This window comes from Phallusia mammillata, chromosome 5, assembly GCF_965637545.1.
Source record: "Phallusia mammillata chromosome 5, kaPhaMamm4.hap1.1, whole genome shotgun sequence".
NCBI lineage: Eukaryota > Metazoa > Chordata > Ascidiacea > Phlebobranchia > Ascidiidae > Phallusia > Phallusia mammillata.
The window spans coordinates 1,697,983-1,725,952 of record NC_137256.1 but is presented as its reverse complement, the minus strand read 5'-3'; the positions used below and the strand labels follow the sequence as shown (position 1 = coordinate 1,725,952).

General features: G+C 37.8%; 4 protein-coding genes, 1 long non-coding RNA gene and 1 pseudogene across 6 annotated transcripts; 3 read left to right on the top strand and 3 right to left on the bottom strand.

The window, feature by feature from the left end:
* Positions 1–174: 174 nt before the first annotated feature.
* LOC145227882 (uncharacterized) lies at positions 175–15,609 on the bottom strand. The gene is made up of 7 exons (XR_013859995.1): positions 15,550–15,609; positions 14,648–15,121; positions 13,719–13,847; positions 13,168–13,295; positions 3,896–4,024; positions 501–617; positions 175–345 (listed from the first exon to the last, which is right to left on the bottom strand). It is a non-coding gene; the product is annotated as an uncharacterized LOC145227882 (long non-coding RNA).
* LOC145227880 (glutathione peroxidase-like) lies at positions 3,945–6,458 on the top strand. The gene is made up of 5 exons (XM_080092809.1): positions 3,945–4,043; positions 4,190–4,339; positions 4,801–5,004; positions 5,654–5,778; positions 6,107–6,458. The coding sequence occupies exons 1-5, from the start codon at positions 3,945–3,947 to the stop codon at positions 6,180–6,182; spliced, it is 654 nt and encodes a 217-aa protein (XP_079948935.1). The 3' UTR covers positions 6,183–6,458.
* On the top strand, positions 8,076–11,843 carry LOC145227879 (glutathione peroxidase-like; annotated as a pseudogene). The gene is made up of 6 exons (XR_013859994.1): positions 8,076–8,402; positions 9,079–9,228; positions 9,409–9,612; positions 10,082–10,206; positions 10,674–10,742; positions 11,466–11,843. The product of XR_013859994.1 is annotated as a glutathione peroxidase-like (transcript).
* Positions 12,465–16,852, top strand: LOC145227876 (uncharacterized). The gene is made up of 4 exons (XM_080092805.1): positions 12,465–13,887; positions 14,363–14,400; positions 15,578–15,760; positions 15,865–16,852. The coding sequence occupies exons 1-4, from the start codon at positions 12,879–12,881 to the stop codon at positions 15,970–15,972; spliced, it is 1,338 nt and encodes a 445-aa protein (XP_079948931.1). The 5' UTR covers positions 12,465–12,878; the 3' UTR covers positions 15,973–16,852.
* Positions 16,853–17,013: 161 nt separating this feature from the next.
* LOC145227878 (uncharacterized) lies at positions 17,014–18,838 on the bottom strand. Its single transcript, XM_080092808.1, has 5 exons — positions 18,527–18,838; positions 18,196–18,372; positions 17,911–18,036; positions 17,706–17,831; positions 17,014–17,451 (listed from the first exon to the last, which is right to left on the bottom strand). Exons 1-5 carry the CDS (start codon positions 18,700–18,702, stop codon positions 17,193–17,195), a joined length of 864 nt encoding a protein of 287 aa, XP_079948934.1. The 5' UTR covers positions 18,703–18,838; the 3' UTR covers positions 17,014–17,192.
* An 873-nt stretch (positions 18,839–19,711) lies between these two features.
* LOC145227877 (uncharacterized) lies at positions 19,712–22,712 on the bottom strand. The gene is made up of 3 exons (XM_080092807.1): positions 22,403–22,712; positions 21,844–22,057; positions 19,712–20,731 (listed from the first exon to the last, which is right to left on the bottom strand). The coding sequence occupies exons 1-3, from the start codon at positions 22,636–22,638 to the stop codon at positions 20,261–20,263; spliced, it is 921 nt and encodes a 306-aa protein (XP_079948933.1). The 5' UTR covers positions 22,639–22,712; the 3' UTR covers positions 19,712–20,260.
* Positions 22,713–27,970: the final 5,258 nt, after the last annotated feature.

The following is a 27,970-nucleotide window of genomic DNA, read 5'->3' as shown; positions in this document are numbered from 1 at the left end:
AGCGGAACGGCTGTTGCGGTTGATGATGTATTGGCGGGATTGTAAGGTCTGGTGCAACTCTAAATTAAAAACTATCTCCTGGTATTGGGCCATATGGAAAACTTGGTGCAATGATAACATGCAACAAAAAAACGCCAGAAAAGTTCTGGACAAACTCACATACTTTAGTTCAACTCTTGAAACTGGTATTAATTTAGCAGTGATTGAAAGAATAAATCATTGTACGCCAGGCCTATTGAAGACGTCATCCTGAATCCGTCGTTTACCAAGCATTCACACACAGTGTTTTTTTAAAGGTGTTTTGGTGCAAATTTCTCCAGCGGTTTCCCAAAATTTTCCAGTAGCCTAATAAATAATTCGTTTAAGCAAATATGGCTATTTTTGATATTTAAATGAAACACTTGCGGTCTCTTAAAACTACTTAGCGGTCACCCAAACCAAACCTTAAAAAAAACCTGTTCACAAGTATGAAACAATTTAATGTTTTCAATGCAGGTTACCTTTTTGTAACACTCCCAAAATACATTTGATGATGTTTAAGCTGCACACAACATGAATATTTTGCAGTCGGCGTGGTTCGTCTGTGTCAAGGCAACAATCAGATTTTATTTGGTCTGCTGTGAAACATGGATATTTTGCATTCATAAGTAGAACGTCAAGTTTCGGCCTTACTAAATAAAAGTCGAAACCGCAGATCGAAACCGAAAAGCGAAAGATTGCGTTACGTTCAATGTATTCAAAGCACCACAATACGCGATAACCGCTTTTGTTGGCCCAAAACACACGTTTTAATCGTACTGAACACTTTCATCAAATGTACTGCAATTAGATGCAAGGAAAACTAATTACAAAATGATTTTTTTACTTGCAAGGAATGAATTACCAAATTTAGCAATTTCATTGAGGTTAACACATGATGGAAAACGTGACCACTCAATCCTGAAGCTGGTGCCAGGAAAAAGCCCTGCTGAAAATTCGTGTAATGTCAAACACGAATGTTGAACTTATGCTGTGTCTTATTAAGTTGCGGAGATAAACATGAACCCAAAAAGTAGCGACCAGAAATAAGTAACGTTACAGGGATTCTTGTAACAACCGTACATTATAAAACATACAAGGAAGAAACGGAATTATACTCAGCAATTCATTTGCTGTTGTTAGGAAATAAACGAGTTTTGTTGTGACGTAAAGCGAATGATAAAAAGAGAAAGTTGAAAAAGTAAAAAATCTTTTGTATCTGTGGTTAATGATTTAATTTTTGTGCACACGGATTAGAGATTCGCTTAGTTGTGTGTTTTATTCGTTTTTCAAAAAACAGCCGACTGTGATACGAATGTACTATAAAGATCAGGGGTGTCAAACTCGCGGCCTCGCGGCCCGCAAAGCCCTCCAATGCGGCCCACAAAGCCCTCCAATGCGGCTCACGAACACTCATCAACAATTGTAGTATTTTGTTGAGTTTTATCTAATTATAATAAATTTTTCTTACTTTTAAAGTAAAAGCTATTATTTAACAGACATTTAAAAAAATGTAATTTATAAATAAAAATTCGTATGTTTTGAATAGAAACGATAGTAATTAAACCGTTCCTCAAAGCGTTTCAGTAAAGGATGTACAACCTGCGGCCGCAGAGACGAGTTTGTACTGCCGTGGACATGTTGATAAAAATATATGTTCTGGCGGTATTACAATGTAATTAAAACTCCTTTGCCAAAATTTTGATTTTCAAACAGCTCTTAACAAATTTTGTGGAACTGAAAAGAGTATTACGAGCCTTACAGCGATATGCGTCAGACTTTTTGTAGGCCTATTGTGTGCAAACAATGCGAAAAAGAGTACCAAAACGTCACAATATAGATTATGACGTAATAAACAGTTAAAACCGATATTCACACTGTGCAGCTCAATCTGTATAACACGTTGGAAATCAATCTGAGCTTTTGGGGCGTTAATTGGTCGTATATATATGAGATAAACCTATTTCTTTACATATGTAATTTAAAACAAAACCCAGCAGGTAATTGGCGGCTTTGGTTGAAATAAGGATCTGCAATGCGGCCGTCGTAGCGAAAGGTTGTTTAGGTGTATAAAACTAGATTAAAAATCACATGCGGCCCTCGGCATAATTTCCAAACTGCAATGCGGCCCCCGAACCCCATGAGTTTGACACCCCTGCTCTAGATAATTATTGCGGTTAAAAACTCATCAGATAGAGAATCTATGCACATCAAATGCCCTTACGATGCAGTTATGTATTTGATCAAGCAAACTTTAACTTTGTGCCTAGTATTCCTAGTTTGTTTGTTGTAATAAATGTTAAACAAGTTGCATTCTTGTTTAACGTTGTTTCAAAGCCCTGCAAAATTATTTTCGATTTTGGTACAAACTAGAAGTGGCTTTTGGTACGAGTTTCTAATGTGTAATGCGACTAAACCTAAGTGTACTTGGGTGTTGTTGCTACACCTAATAGTATTACGCCCACAAACATTACTTCCCGATGAGTAGTAGCTCTCTGGCGCTGTTCGTGGACGATGCAAATTGACCAAGCGTGTAAACTGCGTGGCTCGAAATTGAAAACTTTACCTCATTTCAAGCTCTGCGTATTATGAAACTTGGTCACGCTTGGGTAATCCTAGTTGCTTACTGGGGCATTGTGTGCTATATCAGCTTGGATCAGCCGTCTGAAATGTGAAGTTGTGTAACCAAGATGCTCTAGAAATAGTTTTTCTTATGGTTTTGCACTGCTAAGAAAAACCTAAACGTTGAGTTAAGTTGAGTTTATTTTGCTTGGTGAAAGAAAACATAGCGACACAATTGAACTAAAACAATTACCAAGCCGGAAATAGCTGCGCAACGTTGAAACGTTATGGAGTGATTTAGTTTACTATTAGTGACCGGTTACCGTACAGGCGTACAAGCTATATACAACGAAATATTGACCAGTTCGTTAAAGTTGTTGGGTCAAAGATTGGCAATAATAGCTTGGTAAAGATTTTCAACAATTTCGTTGTTTTCTATTCCGCAGTAATGGCTTGGAATAAATTAATCTTGACATAATTCAATATCTCGTTAAGTTAAATATCGATTAGCGTTTGGTTTGATTTGAAAACTTTTCAGAAGACACATTCAAAAACCCGATCTAAGCAACCAGGCATGCAGAAAATAACACTGGGAATGCTTAACTGGGAATGACTGGTTACTGTACAACAGTGGGAGACGTGTGGCAATAAATTGATCACATTTGCACAGTAATTACTATTTGACCTGTAATAAACCTTGAGGCGATACCGTAGCTGATTTTACGCGCATTCCAGTGTGTGTTTTTAAGCCACAAAGTCCTATTTAATGTTTACGCACATGTCACATGCAGCATGTCATGTGGTTGGCACCGAGTGTTTGCACAAATGCATTTACAACCTTTGTTGCCGGATGCAATGATGCTGCAAGGCAACTTAATGAGTCATTCGTTCGTGCCAGGCTAAGTAGAAGGAAGCTAAACGTTTTTGTTATGCGGAAATTAGGAGTGTTTTAAATAAATCTGTCGTACGGTGTATTAAAGCTGTAAAATTAGAGGGTTGTTTACAGCTTTGCAGTGGTTATAACCACCTAATAACTGTATGTGCAAGAATGCATATTTCAAGTTTATAAAGCGCTTCTGGCAACTGTATTTTTATGCCGACGTTTCGACGTCCTATACAGGTCGCCTTCATCAGGGCAAATAACACTGAATGCGCGTAGTACAGTGCACGATAAACAATGAAAAAAAATAATTAAACGGAAGTAAGTCATAACGCAACGAAGGTCGGTGCAAAAATACATTTGCCAGGAGAGCTCCGATGTTGATATTATGCCTGGCAGCAACAGTTTATATATCAGAACATATAAATATCTCACCTAAAAATGTATTTTTATTTTGTGACAGTCGTAGAGTATTTGCACCAACATGAGGCGTGTAGAGGGCGCCCTTGCGTCGGTGCTTCTTCTGGCAGGCGCCGCTGTTGCCATGGAGATTGAGAACTCGACCTGTTATAGCGGAACAAAGGTTAAAGCGTACACATAAGTTTGTTTAATGTTGTTAAATGTTATCATTATTGGAATGAAATGACGTTTTAAGCCAAATGTAGATAAACATGCATTAGTTGGAAATTGTTTAATTTACATTTTAACACGTTTTCTTTGTGTTCACAGTTTTCAGTGTACGACCAAAAGTTCAGTGACCTTACCGGCCACGTGGTTGACCTTGGCGAATTTCGCGGAAACGTGACCGTCGTAATCAACGTGGCCACCTACTGAGGGCTAACCGCGCCCCAATATATGGGCCTGAATGCACTTTTACAGGTAATCGGAACAAAACTTAGGCCTGTGTTTCAATGAACAGACAGTTTTTTACCTAACCTACACCATGTGTATTATGTCAAAACAGTTTGACAAGGATCTTGATTGATATTCAAGCCCATTAACGGGCAGAAAGTGTCCTGTATAATAGCGAAGTCATTTAAGCCTTTTGGAAGAGTTAAATAGTGATGTCGTAACTTGTAGTGTAGTCAAAAAAAATACATGCCTGGCAGCAACGGTATATCCATCTAATGGAAGAACCGACTTAAACCTACAACCACTTATGGCGCTATATCTTTCATGTTTATATTTCAGCAACACACCAATTCACCGCTTGTGGTGCTAAAGTTCTTATTGTTTCAGCAACACACCAATTCACCGCTTGTGGCGCTAAAGTTCTGATTTGTTTCAGCAACACATCAATTTACCACTTGAGGTGCCAAAGTTCTTATTTTTTATTTCAGCAACACACCAATGAACCAGTCGTGGTGCTCGCTTTCCCTTGTAACCAGTTCGGTCTCCAGCAGCCTGATCACAACGATGAAATTATCAACAGCGTGAAGTATGTGAGACCTGGACACGGGTTCATCCCCGACAAGAAGATCTTCTTCTTCGGGAAGACGGAGGTCAACGGTGGAACAGAAGATCCCTTCTTCACACAACTGAAGGTGAAAAGATTTATGAGAAAGATTTTTTTTGCCAAAATAAAATTGAGTAGAAGATTTTGCCAAAAATGTTTATCCACTAGATGGCGCTGACGTACATGTTTTTCAACAATACAGCGTGATCAGATAAATGGCACACAATTGGCCGAACGGTATTATCTTCATGTAGATTTAATAAAAAATAGACAAGACTATTTGAGGATCTACCATGAGCCTCATGGGTTCGAGCCCCGTGAAAACTAAACATTTCAACGCTGCAGCATGTTAGGACTTTTTTAACCGAAGAAGCTAGCTATTCTAACAAAAGGAGTTTTTCCCCCATATCACAGCTGAAAGAAAAAACAAACAAACATAGACTTGTAAAAATACTTGACCAAAAACGATACTACAACGTATTGGACACGTTTTATCAATCGCTGTTTTTCATCAGTGCAAGGTAAACAATAAAAACTATTACAAAAGCTGTAATATGTTACTTATATGCACAGTAAATGCGAATGACCTGCAATAAACCTTGAGGCAATACCGTAGCTGTTTTTTAAGCACGGTTGAAATACAGTATACGCGGTGTGTTCCTTATACACATGTTCCTTGATAGTTTTGTTTTTAATTAGGCAACAGCTTAACGAGTTTTGTGACAATATCGTTCCAGGCTTCCTGCCCACCCACCACAATGAACATCGGGATAACCGATGAACTTTACTGGTCACCGATCAAAGCCAACGACATCTACTGGAATTTCAACAAGTTTCTCATCGACAAAGATGGCATTCCAAGGTAAAGTGCATCAACAGGGTTTAACTACAAACGACCAATTGACAAAATGCGTTTCAAAACTGCTGTTGTTAAAAGCGAATGGATTTAAACCGAAATTGTTCTTGTTTGGAAGGAAGTTATAAACTCAGTTGGAATACTTTTACGGCGCCGATACAAAAAGGTTAAAACACTCGTAAAGTGGCAGAAATAACCTCACAAAAATTTGTGATCCAGTTAAAATTAAAATAGGTTTTAAAAACATTTGTGACTTCCGCAAGGAAAACAATTTAATTGTTAAATTGTGAGTTTTAATTACGACGTCACAAAGTGCTTTGTTATTTTCCAACAGATTTCGTTTCGGCAGCGGACCTCTTGCGTCACAATTGAGTCCCTGGATCTCAACCCTTCTTAAAGAGAAGAAATAATTTTCCCGCCAAAACTTTCGAGATACTCGCTGTAGCGACCGACTTGCAATCACGTGACACAAACTTCTATGACGCTTCCACCGGAAACTGCGCATGCGCAGACGGCTGGAGGTCGATTTAGAGATCGTCTTTGACTTAGTGACATCATCAGGGCTTTAGTGCATTCACCTTGATGATAGTTGACGTCATAATGACATCTTGTGTTTTGTTACGTAACAGTGTGGGTTGTGAGCTACATTTAGTGTCTTTGCCAATTAAATGAAGTGAAAATTTGAATTTCGAATTTGTGTGTTATGAAAATCGAAAGTATATTTTTTCAGGGTATAAGGAAACAGCTTTGAATTTTATTTGAATAAGATTTACACATCAGAAAGGCTAACAGACAGTGATAAGTTTGAGATGCAAATTAAAAACAGCGTTTTTATAGTCAGTGTTTTGGATAGAATAAGCTAACCTCAATCGAACCATAAATGTAACAAGAACATTTTCTGCTTGCTTGCATTTTCAAAACCATCTGGCCACGATTTAAACTCGCTGAAACAGCTATTCAAAAAACCGCTTCCCGAATTTAACGTCAGGAAACCCGCCGATCGAACAATGGTTTAGAACGCGATTGTCGAATTGAAAGCATAGGAAATTGGATTCGAGAGATTGCGGGTAGCGTAAAACATACTGTGGCGCTGGTAGAAGAAAGATAAATGAAGGTTGTATGGCATGGTAAAAGAAGAGAGTACAAGAATGATTTGAAATTGCACTGTCTGTAGCTTACTTATCATTTACTGGCTTGATGTTTTTAAACTTGATACTGTGACACTGAGCCGACATCACTTTGGTTTCCAATTGGAAATTGTCAAAGTAAATATTGGTAACCCTGATGAAGGCGGCTTAAATAGGACGTTTAAACGTCGGAATAAATAATACATTTGCCAGAAGAGCACAATTTAGTTTATGTATTATGCCTGAGAAGCAACAGTTTTGTATTGAAATTGCTAAGGTGGGAAGATTCTAAATGTTTTTTATCTAAAACATTTAGAAAAAGATACAGTTCAAACTTAGAGTCCAAAAATTCGTGCTAATGTTCAAGAGAAATGGGTATACGTTGTAAGTTCAATGGTTTACTAAACAAGCAAAAACAGGGAGAGGCATTGGGCAGCTCTGCACAACTTGATACAAAGCGTATCAGTTATCTGTGAATAGAGTAAAACCAATAGACGAGAAAATCCTTGGTAAAACAGAATCAGTCGGTTCAAATAATAGAATATATATTTCGCCTATGTGGCATCATCAGTTCCTGTAATCGAAATACAAATCGATAAAAATGAGTGCTAAAACAAACACGCTAAAATGAATAAAATAAAATAAAAGCAGTAAAACAGTATAACAAAGAAACACAGGGGATGCTTGTACTAATTGCCAAAGCGGTTGATGGTTTTGATCTATTACTAAAGTTGTTATTTTGAGTTATCTGTGAATTTCAGCATAAAGCACAAAGATTTGTTGGACAATTCGCAAACTGCAATCAGGAAAACGCCACATCCGGATTAATTTGTCATTGATGTCGCTCAGCAATGTTTGGTTGAACAAAATCAAAAACGTTTTGTCGCAACGAAGAAGCTGTATGCCGGTTTGAACGCGACAGCCAAGCTAACGTTGTTGAACACCAAAGGCTGCAAAATGATTTACAACAGGAGTTTTTGATAAGGGTTGCCAGTAATCCCTGCGTGTACGTTGCGCAAAAGCAAGGGTTCGATATTACGTGTTGAAAATTAAAGTGTACGCTATTAACGTTTCAGTTATGGTTAACAATGTTTCGCGAATAACACTTTTGCAACGTTACTGAACAAAATACGATAGTTTTTAGTGAAAATTTTATCCCTTGTCAAAATTTGATATTAATTTTTCAGTTATTGTAGACAAGGGGTGAGAATAAGTTTGAAAAAACTTTGGGATTTTTACAAAAAAGGTTAAGAAGCAACGCTTTAAAATCTGCAATAATTGTTTTAAGCTAACAGGGGGAACTTTTGTTGGTTTTCAGGGGCTTCAAACCTTTGATACTTTTTCTAACAGGGGAATAAGGGTTAATTATTTGTGGTAAGGCGGTTTGTTGTCAGGTCAACCGTCACCATGGCAGCGAAGATCGCGTTGCTTCTAGCTCTTTGTGGTGTCACAACAGCTCATTATGAAGGGATAGAGCATTCGACGTGTTACAAGACTGCCAAGGTAACTAAACAGGGTTTGAGGTAAAATTAAGAATTTCTCATTAAGCTGATTTTTAGACATGTTAACATTGGGATTACTTCTATGCACAAGTGTAGTTGGTTGTGATAACTTAATGATATATTTACGCAGTATTTTCAATGACCTTATAGCCAGTGGTGGGATTCAAATTTTTGTCAGCCGGTTCCGTCAGTAATATTTTACAGCCAGTTCTGAGAGTGACCAGTAATGCTAACCGGTACGCTGATCTTTTAAAATTTTGTGAGACGGTTCTTTAGAACCGGTGCGAACCGGTGCGAACCGGCTGAATCCCACCACTGCTTATAGCCCATATAGCTATTGTCAATCCTGTAGTTATATCTAACTAAACAGAAGCGTGTTTATTAGGTTATTATCCGAAATATAACGATTAATGTATCATATTGACATGAAACAGTGCCCAAACATTTAGTTAAAAACAAAACTAAAGACTTTTCTCCTAAAGAAATTTTTTTCGCAATTTTTTAGAAACAATAGCTTCCTAGGGCTAGATCCACGGCTTAGTGCATGTCCATGCACAAGCTGTCCCATTGGGGCAGTAAACTATACACAAACATCAAATTTGAGCTCGCGCGCTGGCGTAGTGTGCGGATCTGGCCGAACTGCGCAAACTTTATGGTTAATAATTTCTTTTTTTCAGTACTCTGTTTACGATGAAGTAAGTTTGGATCTCAACGGAAACATGGTTAATCTCTCGCAGTTTAAAGGAAACGTTTCAATTCTCATCAACGTGGCAACTTACTGAGGGTTGACTGTGGAACAATACCACAGTATGAACGCACTATTAGAGGTTGGAGGCTTTCACTTTATGTACTACGTGACCAATTATCGTAAATCTACAGATAAAAACTTCAAGATTTTTTCTGACAAGTAAAAAGGCACACGACAGGTTGCCAATCCCTGTTGCATAGGGTAAAAACTTCATAAGTTACAGCTTACAATCGGGTAAATACGGTCTATTTATTTTTAGCTTTACACAGGAAAACCATTAGTGATCCTAGCCTTCCCAAGCAATCAGTTCGGCTTGCAAGAGCCCGGCAAAGACAGTGAGATTTTGAACGGAGTCAAATACGTCCGTCCCGGTAACGGTTACGTTCCACACGACAAGATTTACTTCTTCACTAAGACCGACGTAAACGGGAAGACAGAAACCGATTTATACAAACACACAAAGGTACGTGGTCCACAAGACGACGGGCTATCCCTTCTGTGTAACATATTATTTCGTTGGAAAGTTTTGTTTTACGTCCAATTTCTGTAGTCGTGAGAAAAAATACCAATATAAGATAGTTGACAAGTTTATGCGATAGTTGAAACGCCATTTTGCATTTTTTTTAGTGAAAAACTATTAATCGTAACGCCTAACTTTACGGTAAGCAAACCAAAAAAGTATTTTTGTGAAAACATTACTTTTTCCATACATGCCGAAAACCAAAAAACAACAAACTGTTTGCTTGTATTTTCATTGTCACGCTTTCATTGAGTTCGAACCCAGGATGCAGTACTAATCCCGATCGGGTTTTAACGTCTTAATATAGGTCAGACGCCCTGGACCATTTGGCCAAGTTTCTGCCCCCAAATAAACAAGTTTAACTTTTAATATTCCTGCTCAATATCACCACCTAGCGGTTTAATATTTTCAGGATTCGTGTCCGTACGCGAGCAAAGTATTCGGGCCTCCACATGAATACATGTACAGTCCACTGAAGGTAAACGACATAACATGGAACTTTAACAAGTTTATCATTGACAAAAGCGGGATGGCAAGGTTAGTGTGAAAATAAAACAAATCTTACTGAAAACATTTTGAACTGCTATTGACTGCTGCAATAGCACATACATGTGGTAATCTTGTTTTGACTTCGATTACTTCAATAATTTGTCAAAACGTTAAAGCTGCAACATTTTATGCTACTATACATGAAAACTTTTGGTAAATGGAATGTTCACATATTTAAATTAACTATAATAAATGGACATTGGCATACGTTTGGTTAACATACGGGTTTGATTTGGGTCTGACTTAATACTCGGCCGCATTTGTGAAGATGGTCTCAAATCGGGCTTCTGTTCTTAAAACAACCCCGTTTAGGCGTCAGTTTTTGGTCCGTTTAAATCTACGTCATGTGCACTCTAAATCGTTTGGTTGCGAAATCTTGTACTACTATTTTCATATACATTAAAACACCACAGCTAAATTTGTTCCAGTTTTAATTGTATTTATTTGATTGACAGATTTCGTATTGAAAGCGCCACCCTATTGACCCACCTATCGCCGTTCATTGATCCGCTTCTTGAGGAAACGTAAGTATATGGGAAGAAAACATAAGGTTACGAGTTCAAATCTCGACCTTGCTATGTTGTTATCATCACAAAGTAATCGTTTGTATACGATTTTTAACTACCTACAACTAAATAATTGACATTTAGATAACGCAAAGCCAAATTGCTATAATGTATTAATTGCGCAATGTAGCAAATGCGCATTTTTGTGTAGCCTATATGAAATAAAACAGGCAGCGGTGGATATCGATTTTTGCGTCATTCGCATGAGGAAAAAAGAGCAGTTCGCGCTTAGTGTAAACCGGGCTTTACGCATTCAGGCGTTGCCCGCCCAGCGAGGTAGAGCTACTAACACCATAACCCACACGACACCCAAAGTCGATTTGGTTATATCTCCAAAAATGCTTACGGTTAGGGCTATTAGGGTCGGGGTAAGGTATTAGCACTTAAAATTCAATAAAACTAACCCAAAAAATTAGTTACTAATGTAAAAAATTTAAAAACTTATTTCCCAACCCAACCCATTTATAGCCGCTAAATGAAAAATTCAGCTCTTTACGCCCCCTAATCGACTTTGGGTGTCGTGTGGGTTATGGTGTTAGTAGCTCTACCGCCCAGCGAGGATAAACATAAAACATAAAAAAAAGTTTACACAATAGCTTTGGTACGTTGTTTGTTGTAAAAAAGATATGTTCAATTTTAATGTGTCTGTTTTTGAAATCGTGTCTTCTTATTTGTTTATAGTTTGGAGCCGGACAATGGAGAAAGCATAAATGACATCATCGATGAGATTTTGCATGAATTCTAATGTCAGGAAAAACCCGATTCACATTTTGCGTCGTTAATTCGCTACAGCGAACAACCGAACTCATCACGTGACTGGAACTTCAATGACGCCCTTGCTGTAAACTGCGCATGCGCAGACGGCGAAGGGCTGATAGTCTCCACGTAATGTTTGTGACGTCATTTTAGTATTTGTGCGTTCACTTAAATTGACTGTGACATCATTATGCGGTATATTTGTCCTGTCACGTTATTGATTATGCGACAGTTCGTTGTAGCAAAACGAAAAAAAAAATTTACGTATTTATTTCGACAATAAAAAAAAGCAAATAATTTGAACCTATTTTTCAATATTTTTTAGTTTCATACGATCTCTATGAGTACCAACCTTCCCGTTAGAGGCAGTAGAGAGGTTGCTATGGAGACAAGAGAAGCTTTAGTTCAAGTGCTAGTGTGCAATAGGTTTTACTTGGAGAGCTTGTGCTTCACAAATTTCAAGTGGAAACAACTGTGAAGTTCAATAGATAATTATTGATCCAGTGACAGTTTGAAAAGTACAAGTTTGAGGTGGTTAAGTATTCAGACACCAGAAAAAGTGCAGAGCTGTTTAACATTTTTCACTTTACTTTGGACTTTTGAGTAGCGGATACAGGCTTGTTATATAAAAGTTTTAAAAGTCATGCAACTTAAAGTGTAACTTAATTGTTGCACAAATTTTTTTGAAAAAAAACTATTGTTTGCATCACTATTTTTAAACAACAAATCAATTGAAAATAATGTTGTTATTTTGTTAAACTTTTGTTTGTAATGTGTGGTTTAAGTGAAAATTGTACTGGACAAAATGTTGATGGCAATTACGGTAATATTTGAATAGTTAATAAGATGCATGGAATCTTTGTTAGTTTCAGCTGTATATTATGTTTTTTGATGATAATCATGAAGCTCATATATTGTTTCCACATCATATATTGTTTCCACATAGTAGTTTTTCATGACACAGTGAAGTTATTCATGTGAAACAACAGAAGCACAATGGGCCTTTAGTAATGCTCCTGAGTTTTCCTGAGCTGTTATAATTTGTATGGTTGATTATTGGACATTGTGACAACTTGGTGACCATTTTTGGAGAACAATGTCATTATTAATAGCATGGATTACCATGAAGTAGCAATGGCCAGAACAGTTTAGTAAAATAAGACAAAGTATTTTTTTGTGATTGGAAGATGACACGAATGTAGTAAATGTTGTCATTTTTTAGGAATTTAATCTATCAATCATGTAGATATAAAGCCTTCTGTGCGCTTTGGCTGGTTTCGTGTTTCTGCCTGCAAGTTAGATTTAAGAAAAGGTAGAAGCTAATTCAAGCCATAGCATATGGATGTAAAGATTCAAGCAAAGACCTTTCTTCCTAATTCCTCTATCTATGCACCGTACAATGCCTCTCAACGAACTGTACTAATGAGCAAGCCACTATTTGCGGACTGCTATGCAGCGAAAATCGAGCTAACTGAACGACCATCAATACAGAGAAATCCTACAATGTACCAGTTAACAGATGTCACAAGAAAATCTGGTTCTATGGTCCATTCCTCGCCTGTTCATTTCATGCTACCATCAAAATCAAAACACAATTTTCAAAGTCATATTAAGTTTTTTGCCTCACCTTCTATGCAAAAAGTGCAGAGTGCTGTTGATCGGTTATTAGACAATGGCTTGCCTGTGGTTGAAGTTGATCAAAACGAATACACCACTAGAGTTCCTCAAGCTCAAGGCTTAAAACCCATCAATTCCCTGCAAAATGTGCGAAGAAAATCAGTTACAGCTATTCCGCATTTGGAAGGTTTGCCAAAACCAAAGAATGGAGGCAGAAAAAAATCTGCAAAGCGGCCAAAATCGAACAAACATAGACGGCGGAAATCAAATTCATCCAAAACAAATCGTCGCAATGTAAAAGTTGTCACCACTATTCCTGTGAAAAAGAATCTTAGTTCATGCTTCTCTCTGTATTCTGACAACATGTCTCATACAGACCAGCCTAAACTGGACATAACAAGTTCAGCACTTAATATTGACAAGTACAACATAAACAAAATACCCCAGTGCAAATCAGCTTATGAAAATCGAAGGCCAACTATTAAATTACCACCAAAATCCACAAACTGCCCAAATTTACCACCAACTACAACTTCAAAATTAGTGGAGAATGTCACTCACCATCTTTCACTGCCTGGTGCCGGTGACATCGGGGAAGAGATACCCGTCGATGGGTCAACTTTGCCAGCTCCTAACACTAATGTTGATTTGTTGTCTCCACAATCTGCTGTGTTGTCCACAGATGGAAATCTAAAACAAACAACAAAGAAGTTCACATTACCAAAGCAAGGTACTGTATACATAAAATTTGTATAAAATCATAGTAGCAACTTATTAATGGATTGTTTGGGAAACTGCCATATGATGTGTGTGTGCAAGTGCAAAGTAATAACCAATGTTTGTTTGACACAAAATGGTTAAATCTAATTCAGACATTTCTGGTTTTTAGCAACTTAAAATCAAAGTTTCTTTTATTATTTTTCTGGATATTACTTTCTTGACTGATAACTTACTGCTTGTTGAGTTTATTTTTCTTGGTGAAAGAACACATAGTGACACAATTGCACTGTCAATTGCTGTGCAATAAAACAGATTTGGTTATTACCCTAATATATATCTCTTAATCTATTGCTGCTAATTTAGGGTTTCTTTTTTGTGTGTTTAGTTTTTTTACAACACTTAAAAAAGCAAAAGCATACTAGGTGTTGTTTCAGTGTATAACTTTTTGACCTTGGTCTTAAACTACCGTATGTTTTTTTACACAGTGCAAAGAGATATTATCACAAGGAAAAGTTTGCAAACGGTAAGAAATTTACAAACAAATAAGTGACAAGTACCAGCTTAACACAATATTATAAAGGTGACTAATAATTTCGTTGAAAACAAATGTGTGCATGTTTCAGAATTTTAGGTGTTTTTATTTATACCTAACAGTTCAATGATTTAGATTACACAAGTGACATGCAGTAAAAAAACAAGAATTACTGTCAAACAGTAATAACTTTAATATGTTGGACCTAATAGGCATCTTACATTATTTAGCCAAGTACCTTTTCTTAAATAACAGCAGCTTGTCTATTTATCCTGGTGCTGGGTCTCTCCACAACGTAACATTGTACCATTAAACCCCAAATACACATTGTTCATTCACCCGGCAAAAAGTACATCCATTGTGTTACACCAGTGGTTCTCAACCTTTTTTCTTTCGTGGCCCACTTTCATTGCAAAAAAATTCTGTGGCCCAGTAATTTTTTAAGATAGAAAGAAAACAACTATAAAATAGGTTCAGAACAAAAAACAAAACAAAAACATTGCTTCTCAATTCCTCCCATTATTCTTGTAAAATTGAGTGTACTGACACAAATGAAAGTAAATTCTTAAAAAAGCTTTCTATTTGGTTGGTCTGTGGGCTGTGGCCCAATCAAAACGCTTCCATGGCCCACTGGTTGAGAACCACTGTGTTAGACAGTGTTTTCCAACCTTTTCAAGTCTGTGTTGCACAGAGGAGCAAGATTTTATGCATACTTTAACAAAAAAATTAATTTAAATTAATGTGGTGGTTGAGAATGTTATGTAACAAGTAAAATCAAAATAGCTTTACCATGAACACCACAATTTCGTTATTTAGCCATAAATAACGAGATGCGAGTTGCAATGACGAAAACACAAACTTTCCGCGGCACACTTTGAAATCCATGCTGCAAAGCCCACATAAAGCGCGATAAAGCCTATGGAGCCATTTTGTGCAAAAATTCGAGGCTAAGCTGTCCAGTTTGTAAAAATCAGAAAATTTATGTGCTTTTACCTATACCCGCTGTGTTAGGCTGGATCGCCGCTATCGCGTAACAATGGGTTGGACAACTTGTGTTTTATAAAGACTTTGCAGCAGTTAAAAAACGCTTGTATAACATACAACAGAAACATGCAACCAAGTGTCGGGCTATTTACTTACAATTGTATTTCTTCCTTCTCACGTTTAGTTGACAGCTGAAAACAGTCTCTCCAATCGTCTGAGTCTAATCCATCACTATGGCAACGATTATCACGTCATAACGCAGCGTGCTGCTGAACAAAGACGAAAAGCGAATATTCGAAAGGAACATAGAACGAGAGAGAACGAGAAGGAAATTGCGGAAAAACAAAAGCAGGAACAAAGAAGAAAGGTTTATTAAAATTCTTTAGTTTCTACTTTTTGTTGTTAAAAGGGACAAGGTTAAGTTTATTTTCTATTATTTGTATTCTTTCCGTCAATTCCGTATTTTTCCAGATTTACGCGCTCAACAACCTAATGACGAACCTTGAGATGGAAAAGTTCAAGGAATTCTACAATTCCATTCACGGACCGAAAATATTAACCAAGGCCGTGCCAATGTGACGTCACAAACGAAGAGCAAACAACGTTTACTTTATCGAATTAAGCCTGCTTAAATTAACTGCTCTTGCCGCGGTTCAACCAAACTGCCGAGTCTGTTGAGTTTAAGTGATTAAGAATGCGAATCTATTGTTTTTTATGAGACAGACTTAGGTCATAACTTTACTAATTTACGCAAAAATCAACCCGACGTATGAAATTTGCGCAAAGTTTTTTTATCATTAGAAATTCATCTAGTGCACTTATTCGCCTCGTTAGAGCTTTGTACACGTCATCATCAGTGTTTCATCACCACATATTGCTTCAATTTATTTCTCGTTCACATTTTTCTTTAGGATCACAGGTTAGAAAAGATTTATGAGCTGTTTTGTGCACTTAGAGATTTTCGTTTCCACGACAACATGCAAATAAGCTTTAAATGTTTGTGATTTTCCCGAATCTAGATTGGGTACAAGTTTAACATTGTAGATAGATTTTTTGCAAGCAGGCCCGGAATAAGACATTTAGATACCCTAAGCATCTTTTGCTTTGTTACCACATAAAGCAGTGGTTCGTTGCAAAAGGTGGATGAGTGGAAAACGCAGCGGGCCTAAAAGTTTAGGCTAATATTTTGTTGTTGTGACATTCATAGAATAGTCGACGATATAACAACCGGAAAATCAGACTTGGTGGTATATTTAAATGCTGACACCACTTAAAATTCGAAAATAAAGTTTCTGTGGTAAAACTTTTCTTGCCCTTTGCCTAATAGTTTATCCCAGTAGTTCTCAAACTGTGCGTCGCGACGCCCTGGTGCGTCGTTTCAATCTTCCAAGGGCGTCGCAGAATAGTTTCGTTTCGTGGCTTTTTGTTGTTGTATCAATAAACACAACTTCAATAATAAGTTTCCTCATTAACTTTTGTTTGCTGGTGAGTCGCAAGTCCAGAAAACTTTTCCAGGGGCGTCGCAACAAAAAAAGTTTGAGAACCACTGGTTTATCCCAATATAGTTTGGTGGTACTTTCCCTTTTACTGAGTGTTTATATAACCTTGGGTACACGGGTGTTTAACATTTTTTAGGTAGTTTATTGTTACAACTTGAACAAACGACAGTAAATTACGCAACAACACTGGCAGAATGGGAAAGAAACAAACAACAAAGTCATTGTTGTTTTTTCGAAGTTAACGAGACAGTTTCACAAAAGTCACGTTACATTCAGACATGGACCAAGTTTTTTTGCGGCCTAAAGTGGGCCACACTGGAATCGGTCAAGAAAGATGGATTTCAATGAGAAGTTGGACTTCAGAGTGCTGTTGTTGCCATCAGCTTTCTCTGCGAGGTCGCAAGTCGGTTGATCCAATTCGACCATGGCTTCAAACTTCTCATCTTCGGGGAAGCACCGATCGATTTCTGCTGATGTCATGCTCGTGGAATTGCTGACGTAGCATTTTTCGTCAACCGGATTTATACGAAACAGCACAAGATTTCGGTTGGAGGTAGCGCTGCGTTTTTTAAAGTGTAATTTTAATTTATATTATAATTGAAGATAAGCATTCATTCATAGGTGGAATCAGCCCCGTGCAGGCCAGCGATCACAGCACACTCACATATAAATGATAGTACGCCAGGCCTATATTAAAGGCGAATCGGTCCTCCAAGCATTCCCAAATATGGCAAGGCGAGAGTCTAGCATGTGATGGGATTCGAAACCACGACAGAAGCCTTTCAAGGACTCGAATAACAAACAGAGACTCACATTTCTGTGTCGTCGTGGAGAAGATCCTTAAGTATTTCGTTCGGAGCAAGGGTCATGTTGCAAATTCCATCGTCATCAACCTCGTGACGTTGCATGATGTAACAATACTGCAATGGCGGCACTGGGCTGAAACATGTAAAAAGGTTCAAGCGTCAGGTCCAAGGTTAAAAGTAATTCGGCTTTTAGTGAAATTGGCAAAGCTTACCTATCGTCCGTTGTGTCCTCGTTAGTGACGTTGCTGTCACGTGGACACATCGACCAATCATCGACAAGAAAACACATTGCGGTAAAAACGGGCAAGTCGGCTTCGGTGGGCTTCGGCGTTTGAGCACTAAGGTAAAAAATGTAAACATAAATTAGTATTTTCAGTGTTTTTAATCGAATTTTCATTTATTTCAGCTTGGCGAAGTTTTAAATACGCTTACACGAAGTTTACTGACCATTCGCGGTTGTTTTGTTAACATCATTACAAAATTTACAACACACTTACGTTTGTTCTTTGGTGTAGGATTTAAATGATTGTTCGTTGGATGTGGAAAATTTTATTTCATTTAAATCGATTCCGCCGAAGTCGTTCATGTAAAACTGTTTGTTGTTTTCATGTGAAATGTGCGGGGTTGGCTGAGGTTTTAGCGTCTCCAGTGGACAAATATCCAAAGAACCAGATCTAAAAGTAGAAAATTCAGTCGAAAATACTGTTATCCAAGATGCTTTAAAGTACAAACCTCTAGCTTTATTTACAGCAAAACGACTCTGGGGTATTATTTAGTTACTTGATTGATTTAATTTAAAAACAACAGATAAAAACAGTTTCTTGCAACCTTGGAGCTTGGTGAGGGGAACATTGTGCGGCTTTTCGGCAAATGTTTTCAGTCGAAATTTTCACCAAACTTAACGACGTGCTTCCGGTCCAGTTCCGGTACAGAGGTTCGTACTTGTAACACATCGACTGCGCCGACGAAAACAGACAAGCACAAATAAGAAAAACGTACAACATTATTTCAAAAGGCCTCAAACAGCAGATAAAAGCTGAAAAAGCAGAATCAGAATTAGCTTGTAACTAGGCATACTGACTGTACATTGTTATTATCTTTGTTACAACGTAACAAACATGTCTGTGACGCAAATTACACTCAACAATTAAACCAACAAAACCAACAGTGACGTAAGATACAATCAAGAATCAAACCATTATAACTACCTGTGTTACCATGTACTATGTAACAAACCTGGCTGTGACGTAAAAATACACTCACTGTTGTGAGTGATGTTGTTTTATACTGAAGTGGGTGTAAGTGCTGAAGATAAATAGGAAAAGAACGTTAAAGAACTTCCTGCAAACTTGTTAAATTTGTAGATAAGCAAACTTGCGAACAAACGCTCTTAAGACCTGCAGTTTAGAACGTTTACTGGTGGAAGGAACTTTTTGTAATCATTGACTTGCCTTACGCGTATAATCTGGTGGCTATTCTTTTGACACAAGTTGCCTGGGGACTTTTAAACAATCATTCCTCTGAAGTGAGATACTTTCTGCACAAAACCATTGTTGAAAACATTTGGTTGTGATGCAATAGTAAGTGAAGACAAACACACTGTTTAGCTTTAAACATCCTCGCAACAAACTAAACCTCACCAATACTCGTAGTCCAGAAGCATTCTTAACTGTGTATCACAATCGCCATTGTTTATGTTTATGAATCCGCTTTATGACGCATCAAGCAATTAATAAACAGAATTTTAAATGTAAACATATTTATGTTTTGGACATAATATGTCACCAAAACAAACAGCCGTTTTGCATTCAACTTAATGAATCATCATGCAATAAACACTGCTCTACATAGCACTATCTGTAAATACTGTATTTTAAATTCTAGCTTTAAACCCTGTCTCTTCTGGCCTGTTTTTATTTGAAGGTTTTACTGCCTTAAGCAGCGGGCAAAATTACGTTGATGAGACTGATTAAAGCGCATTCTGTTCTGTTGTTACGTAATAATACTTGCACATAATGGTTGTTGTCGACAGAGGAACAACAATTGCCTTTATTACCATTGTACGGCGCGATTGTTCAGTCACAATGTAGTTATTGTGTCATAGTTCATCGATAATAATAAAAAACTTTTCGCTTTGATAAAAAATGAAATCAGAAGTACCAAAAACAAACGAGTTTCTGTAATGTAACGTAATACTTATGGCTGAACAAAAACTGCAATAAATTAGATATGGCCAATTAGTGACTAAAACCAAAAAAGTACCACATACAATTCCCTCTCGTGATATTCTAATGCATGAAATAACACTATGTCGTAATAATAGCACCACGGTGAAATAACATCAATAGGTGTTCGATACGCATGATAGCGTTTTGCACGTGACAGGCCTGTGTCAAACTGTTTTTGCACCCTTTTGCGCGATTGAAGACAGACAGGTTGGCAAAAAGTTAAAACATAAACAACCAAACAATTGTCCAGCAGCAATTTGAAGACGCCATCGCCTTGATCTGGCACGTCATCTACCGGAAAGTGTAAAAAATATAACAATGCCACCAGCAGAAGTCAAACCGATGTAGCCTGTACGGCTGATTGGAGGCTAGGACGCGATATGGCACTTTCAATAGAATCCGATGCGATTGTGACGGTTGTTTTCGGCGCAGCAGAACTTGTGAAGTCAGTTACTTGTACCCCTGTCGGTTCGGTCAAAGGTAACGACACTGAAGCGCGCAGCACGCGGTGACCTTGTTTGACCTTCACCACACCGTTCCGCGTCACCGACTCCAACGCGTTGCTAGGCACCGATATCGAGTCTATGATGTCATCAATGCGCAATCGGGGCGTTTCAACGGGCGGCATGGTTGTCATGGGAACCCGATGTGATCGAGTATCCGCAGCTCCACTTTGCGGTATTATGTCACTGGTTTGAACCGACTCATGATTGGTTGAGCGGACTTGATTTGATTGGTCGTTTGTGTCACGTGACCGATCAGCTTGTTCGTCAACAAAGCCGATGTTGACCACTCCGCTGGCAACCTGGAAATTAAAAAAAATGTTTCGGTTGAAAAAAAATTCCTAATTTTTTTTCAGCAAAATTACACGTTCTTTAAAAACAGCTGGTAATTTGTTTAGCATCACACTAGTTCAGGGGTCGCCAACCCGCGGCTCCGGAGCCGCATTGATTACACTTTCTGTGATGATTATGCCGAACACAAAGTCGAAAATGAAAAATTGCATTGCAATAACATGAGCAAAACCGCTTCTAGCAGCTACAACTAACCATGTCTACACCATGAAACGTTATGTATGAAAGAAGCAAACTGGCGAAGCGCAGGTTAACACACAATGTTAGGTTATTGTTTCGGTTTGCAGTGTGTGGGCGCGCGCAACAATATCCTATAGTTGTGTCATAATACGTGTAAAACAAAGAAACAAAAATCAGCGCCTGAAGTCAACACAACGTTCAATGCTACATGGGGGGATTTATTTGCTTTTAATGCTGACCAGACTGATTTACCAAGTGTGCTTAATATGCAAGAAACTAACTAACAACAAAAATCGAAAATCATGAGACAAAAGCGTTTTTGCAGTGGCATTTCATTTCAAATTTCAAAACGGCTTTGTGGCTCCCACCGTTTTTTTACCATGTGTAACTAGTCCCAATGGCTCTTAGAGTGGTAAAGGTTGGCGACCCCTGCACTAGTTGAACGACAAATTTGTTAAATATACAACCTGGTGAACAAAATGCTTGTTCAGTATTTTCTAATTAATTTTTACCGATGTATTGTGTAATAAATATAATACAAAAAACTAAAAGAACCGCTAATTCCTGTTGAATTTAATATTTAGTCTGTGGCATGCTTTCAATCAGTGGTCGGCAACCGCCGGTCCGCGGCCCGGTACTGGTCCGCGACAAGTTCGTTACTGGGCCGTATAATTTTTCAGATTAATTGCTCTAAACATTTTGCCCCTGTATCTCTGGGAAGATAAACTGTTTTGTGAGTTTTTATTGCTAAATATTTGTAGTTTTTTACAAGCCGGTCCGCGATAAAATTTCAGTTTTTGTAAAAACGGTCCGCGGTAGAAAAATAGGTTGCCGACCCCTGATATATAATCGTAAAAACCTGAATCGTAATAAAGTGCTTTACCTGATAGTACGGCGGAGGGGATTCCCCGTTTTCGATGGTGTCCAGCACTTGTCGATATGTGGGCGGACTGTCAACGTACCCACTGACCGTGTTAACGTCCCCGCCTGAACCCCGTCTTCGGTGGGTGGTTCCCCTAAGTGCTCCATGCGAAGTTGTCTGTACATTGTTGGATCTTCTAGATACCCAACGTTTTCGCAGGACTTTTATGACGAGTCTGTAATAAAAAGTCGTTTAGATTCTTGGTTGTGCTATTTACTGTTTTTGAAGATCACGTTTATGAAAAAACAAAGCGTTTTGCGGCAAAATAACGGTCATTGCTGTTGTTTTAACAATGTTTTTCAACGTTTGTCGTTTTGTGAAACATATACTAGACTACATGACATTAATTCGAAAAAACTAACTTGTGTTTAAGTACTATAACAAGCTAAAACAGCAGTCTGAAACAATTCGCTTTTGAAGGAGTGGTTTAATGAAAAAAAAAAACTGATTTAAACCCGTTTCTAAAATTTTAGCATATTTATCAGGACAAAATCTCAAAGTTTTTGTTTCAAAAACTTACCTGTGGATTATAAGTCCAATAGCAATGAGGATAAAAACACCGAGAACGAGTAGAATGGGCAGCAAAATTCTGAAGGATGAATTAACAGGAAAAAACTGATTGTCGTTTTCATCATCCACGCCGAAACTTCTTAACGTGGTCGTATCCATAGCAGGTTGACTCTCTGATACAGTGGTGCTTTGTGTACGACCTCTCAGTCGGTCCAACAGACATTGTATGTCTCTGCACGGCTCCATAACTTAACTAAATGTCAGTGTTCAATGATACAAAATTTCTGCAAAACAAAGTGAGTGTTATCAGCAAAAAATAACAGTCAATATTTACATCACCACGTTTCGACAATTGCTGTTGTCATTGTCAGGTTAAATGAAACTAACAAATGGAACGTAACGCACTGCCCAACAATAGAGCTAACTACTCTTCTCTCTTGGATGACCATATTAAAACTACAGTAGTAATTCAATTTCTTTGAAAAACGTTGGTCTACTTAAAAGTCCTACAGCATTATTTTGCAGAATTTGTCTTACAAACAAGAATTTTCATTAGGGCGATTCCGAAGACCTTGACTTGACCGACTGAAACATACCTATCTCCGATTTCTAGCTTCCAAGACCATTGTTTAGCAACAACAGCCCCGCGACATTGTTTGATGTGCAATTACGTTGAGCACCTCAATGACTTAATCGGCAAATTAGCTTCCAAATAAAAGCTACGTTTCATCGTGTCAACATCAAACGACCAAAACCATATCGCTTCTATCGCGAATTCGCGTTGCAATCGATGCCGAGATTATGACATCATAACGCCTGGTCTATTATGTCGTAACACAAGCACTCGATCTTGGAGGTAATTGCGCTCTGCAGACCGAAAACTCTGAACTGCTGACTTGGCCCAACGTTGTTACGTCACAATGCCTATCCGCTACATAAACAAGTGGAATGACTTGGCCTATTGTGAAATCACAATCAGGACCCGAAACAGGTATTCTGACAACACAAGGCTCTCATTATTACGTATCTGCACTTGCTTAAAATCACAAATCGGTTCCGCTCGGTACTTTCGGGAAATTTCTATGTAATAACAATAGTGACGTCAAAACGTCATATGATTTCTATCCGCTGATCTCGTTAATTGACCATATATGGCACTGAGGCAAAAGTGATAAACATAATAACGTGTTTTTGAATTTATTCAAATTAAACTATGAAATATTTTGACAATAAACCGACAGCATATTCCTCAGTTTCTACCGTTCACAACTTTTTTGTTGAGTCTAGGCTATACACAACTGACCGCACAAATCTTGTTCGAAACCAGTTTGTAAGATGATTAAGTCTGGCACACGAGGTTGACTGGAGACATTTCCATACCACAAAGTAATTCGATTTTCTATGACTAACTGAAATTGTTCATTAATTGTACTTTGAAATTGTAGATTTAGCTTCATTAAAACCATTAGGTCAATTGTCCTTAAGGTTGTTAAATATATAATTCACCATGCACCATCAATATGTTATCGAAATAATATCTCTCATTCATAGCAATCACTATCATAAACCTAACTCTCTATCTATAAACAATCAGCAACTAGTGCAGTAAGTATGCAACCACGAGCACATGAACTGATCTGACTGCTAGACGCAATACACACCACCTTATACAAGGAACTACTGTTGCAGCGATTTCCAAGCTGTCGAGTTTTCGCCTTTTCCCAGAGGGCTGTGTGTAGTGTACACACACAATACATTGGTGCACGACTGCACGTTTATGTGGCGGGCGTGCAAGGCTTCGAAATCCCACAAGTCAATTCCCATGCGATGTCAGCCTTATGTGAGGCGTGTTCGGCTTATTAGCCTCGATCAGACATCAATTATTGTCCATATGTCCTGGTGTTGCCCGCCTGTTATCTCGTTAATAATTCGTGTCACTTGATCGCCATCACTACGCTATACACAGGGGCTGACTGTGGTAAAATCCCCTTGCGGCTACAACCCTTTCAATATGTGCAATATACCGGTTTTATAAAACGGTGTAGCTGTAGCGCGTTTAGCCATTTAAAAAAAAATGTAGCTGTAGCGCGTTTGGCCATTATTCAACAATTGGGCCTTTCTCTGTTCTGCGCTCCATAACGTTTTAACGTTACGCAGATATTTCCTGCTTGGTGATTGTTTTAGTGCAAATGTGCCGCTGTGTGTTCTTTTCACCAAGCGCATAGGAAATGGCAACCAACGTACTGAATTGTTTAAATCGAGTTTCTCAGGCACAAGGCAATACAAGCTGCAGAAACTATTAGTAACGTACTTCTTGTGAAGTACGAACAGGGTCCAATACAAATTGTTATCAACTAAACATATTTTAGATTTAATCAACTTTAGTTTAGTGGTCTACAAATATGTTTTCGATTCAGATCAAACGTTTTCTACACAAAACAACGCATGCATATTTTAGAAAAAGTTAAATTTCTACAAGACTACTTGTGTCTAAATGCTACCGACAAACAATTTCTTAGTCAACAAATTCTTAAACTTTAAAAATTCAGTAAAACGAAACCGCCTTGCGCCTACACAATACGACACGTTATCCTGACATTTCAATTCTAAACTTGTTTCTCCGTCTGCTTTCAGCAACTACAGGCGTTCTGCCACATCCTTGCTACACCCGCAAAGGGCGAGACGCTTTCTAAGCTTCGGTCAGTCGGTTAACTTCTCTCCAACCGGGTTTCTAACTGCTAATTGCCTCGTAATTGGCAACTGACAATTTAAATATTTTCCGTTGAAGAGAATCGCTCTGTTCAACTAATATATACCTGCGGGTTATAAGCGCAACTGAGACTATATCAGCTTACTTATTACGTACTGAATTACCTTGGAAGGTTATTTGTTGAATTTCATGTTTGCTTCAATGCAAATTTAAAGTTATTTAGCTGTTAAGATCTAAAAAGTTTCTTCAAAATTATAATGAACTGTTTTTATACATATACTAATGATTCACTTTAAATCGAAATGTGCGTCATTTGTTTAAACACCTAAACAATACAAATCACCTTCAAAAATACTGTTTCAGTCTTACACAACATATTGTTCGTTAAATATTAAATGCTAATAACCTCTTCTACTCTCAGCAATTGATATAGTCGGGTTATAGACAAAGTTTGCATGTTGTAGATAGAATATAAAGTTCACATAAAACCAACAAAACATGATGCCTAGAATAAAAATCCAATACGATCGACCAAGAAACTGCAGAAAAATGTTGACTGCATAAATCGGGCCCGCCAGACCGCTGAACATTAAAGATCAATTTTCGACTCTTCAGGCAATTACAAATTCGCAACTCTATAAAAACCTCACGATTTGAAGCAAGTCGAATTTCGTCGCACGAAACAATTAAAACTCGCCATTCGAATTTCGGGAGTGTCTCCTCGTTATGACGTCACAAACGCACTTTGAAGAGTCGCGATCACGATGTGATGATTGAGCAAAAATCCTGCCCAGCGTTTAATTGCTCTTCTCGCAGTTCGTGTGGCCTTATTCTTATGTTTACGTACGACTCTGGCACTGGGACGTCACAAACAACGGTTGTTTGTCATTGTGACGTCATCAAACACCCTTTGTGTCACCTAGAACGCTTCGATTGTTTAACAACCAACGCAACTGATTTAGTTGTTAACATTGCCAAAATGAATGAGATTTCGATTTGAATTAACCAAGTTTAAACTATTAAAGTCTAAAGTCGAGTTTCGTTTTGCGTGCGTCCGTTTAATCTGTGCACATTCGAATACTGAATGCAAAACATTTTAAACTAAAGAATACCAAAGTACAAAGTATCAGTTAACACAAAAAATGCGGAAAAGAACTTGGTCCGAGCGAACATTTTCACAGACTTGGTATTAAAATTGCATTGCGTGTACGCATGCTTGGCGATTTATGATTTTGTCGCGTAGAAATATGAACCTTTATGTTATCGATAAAATCTCTGAGGGTTTGGCTGTCCGCATTATTACCAGCGTAAAAGTGTTTAGCTGAACATCCTCTCAAGGTTCTTACTTGTGATTATTGACTACCCATTTTTTGTTTACGATTATATAAAATGAAAAATCTGCAAAAAACTTTTAAGAATGACAATGTTGTTAAAGAAGCGTCATTATGTTTTGTGGCATCACATAAGCTTAAGTTTTCTATCATACAGCCAACTGCTGTATCTTAAACCAACTATAAGTTTAATGATGAAAATAACGGTCCAAACAGTAACAATAAAACATGTCGCTTTTTACGTCTATTCGGACCGTTGTTTTCATCACTAAACTTATGAACAGATCCGTATATAGTGTTGTAAAACCTATCTATCTACCGCAACAAATTTCGCATATATTGACTTTTTACACACAAAAATAACAATCTCTGTACACCACTTTGTTGATACATTCCCTGACAAAAGAACTAAAACTATCATAAAATACACACACACGTGAACTTGGCAGAGGTCTCGCGTCTTTTGTCTACGGTTTTACGCCTTATAGGTCAGACACCCTTTTTCACAACGTTGTTTTGACACCGAGAGAAACACATGGCGCAAAAATTCCCAACTTACTATGAACTCCGCTATTTTTGTAGCCACTAGAAAAACAAAAATACGCGAGCATCGAAATTTAGCTGCTTTGAAACGTTTGATATTTGGCAATGGATGCTGGAGACTTTAGGACTCGAGAAATGAAACAATATTATAGTGAATATACTGATTATGTCATAATGGCAAATCTTAAAATCTAAAAAAGGGAATGACAACTTGTGGTGCTACAATGTTTCTTGCGTTTTACGGACACAACAAATCTTTATTCTTGAATGTTTGTGCAGCGCGTTCAACCCTGGTAACTGAAATCTTTTTTGTGCTCCATAACGTTGTAACGCTGCCCACATATTTCCGGTTTGGTGGTTACTCAAAAGTGCAATTAAGTCATTATGTTTTCTTTTACACAGTAAACCCGAAATCTATTCAATATATGTTAACCTGAAGACCAATAAACAACATCTCACGATTGACCCATAACAAAACTCGCCATGAAGTTCTTCGTTACGATGAACGGGTATTTTGTTTATCTTACACCAGTCGGACGAAAATTTTACTAAATACGCAACCTGGAGGACAGAACGTTTGTTCAGTATTTTCTAAAATCAGCACAGCCTGCTTAAACATGTGTCGACATTATTGCAACATGCCAAGCTAGCAGATTGATCAGCAAACCTGGTAACTCCAGAGTCGTCGCTTTATCGGTCAGCAAACTCGCTTCAATGAAACGTGGTGTAATCGAGGCACGGCAGTTTTGTTGCGAGAATAATAATCCCGTTGTAAGAAGCCGCTCTGAAAATGATCGATGCCTCTGGCTACTGTACCATTTTCATGCTCGCTAACTTTGAGTTAATCTTCTAATTCCACTCGTTTTTATATTAACTCGCATTACTGATATGTTAAGTGCACTATTTTAAAGGCGAGCGTGTTTAAATATAAACTGTTTTTTCTTACAATTTTTGAGATATTTATACCACCGACTTGTGATATTTATATCAACTT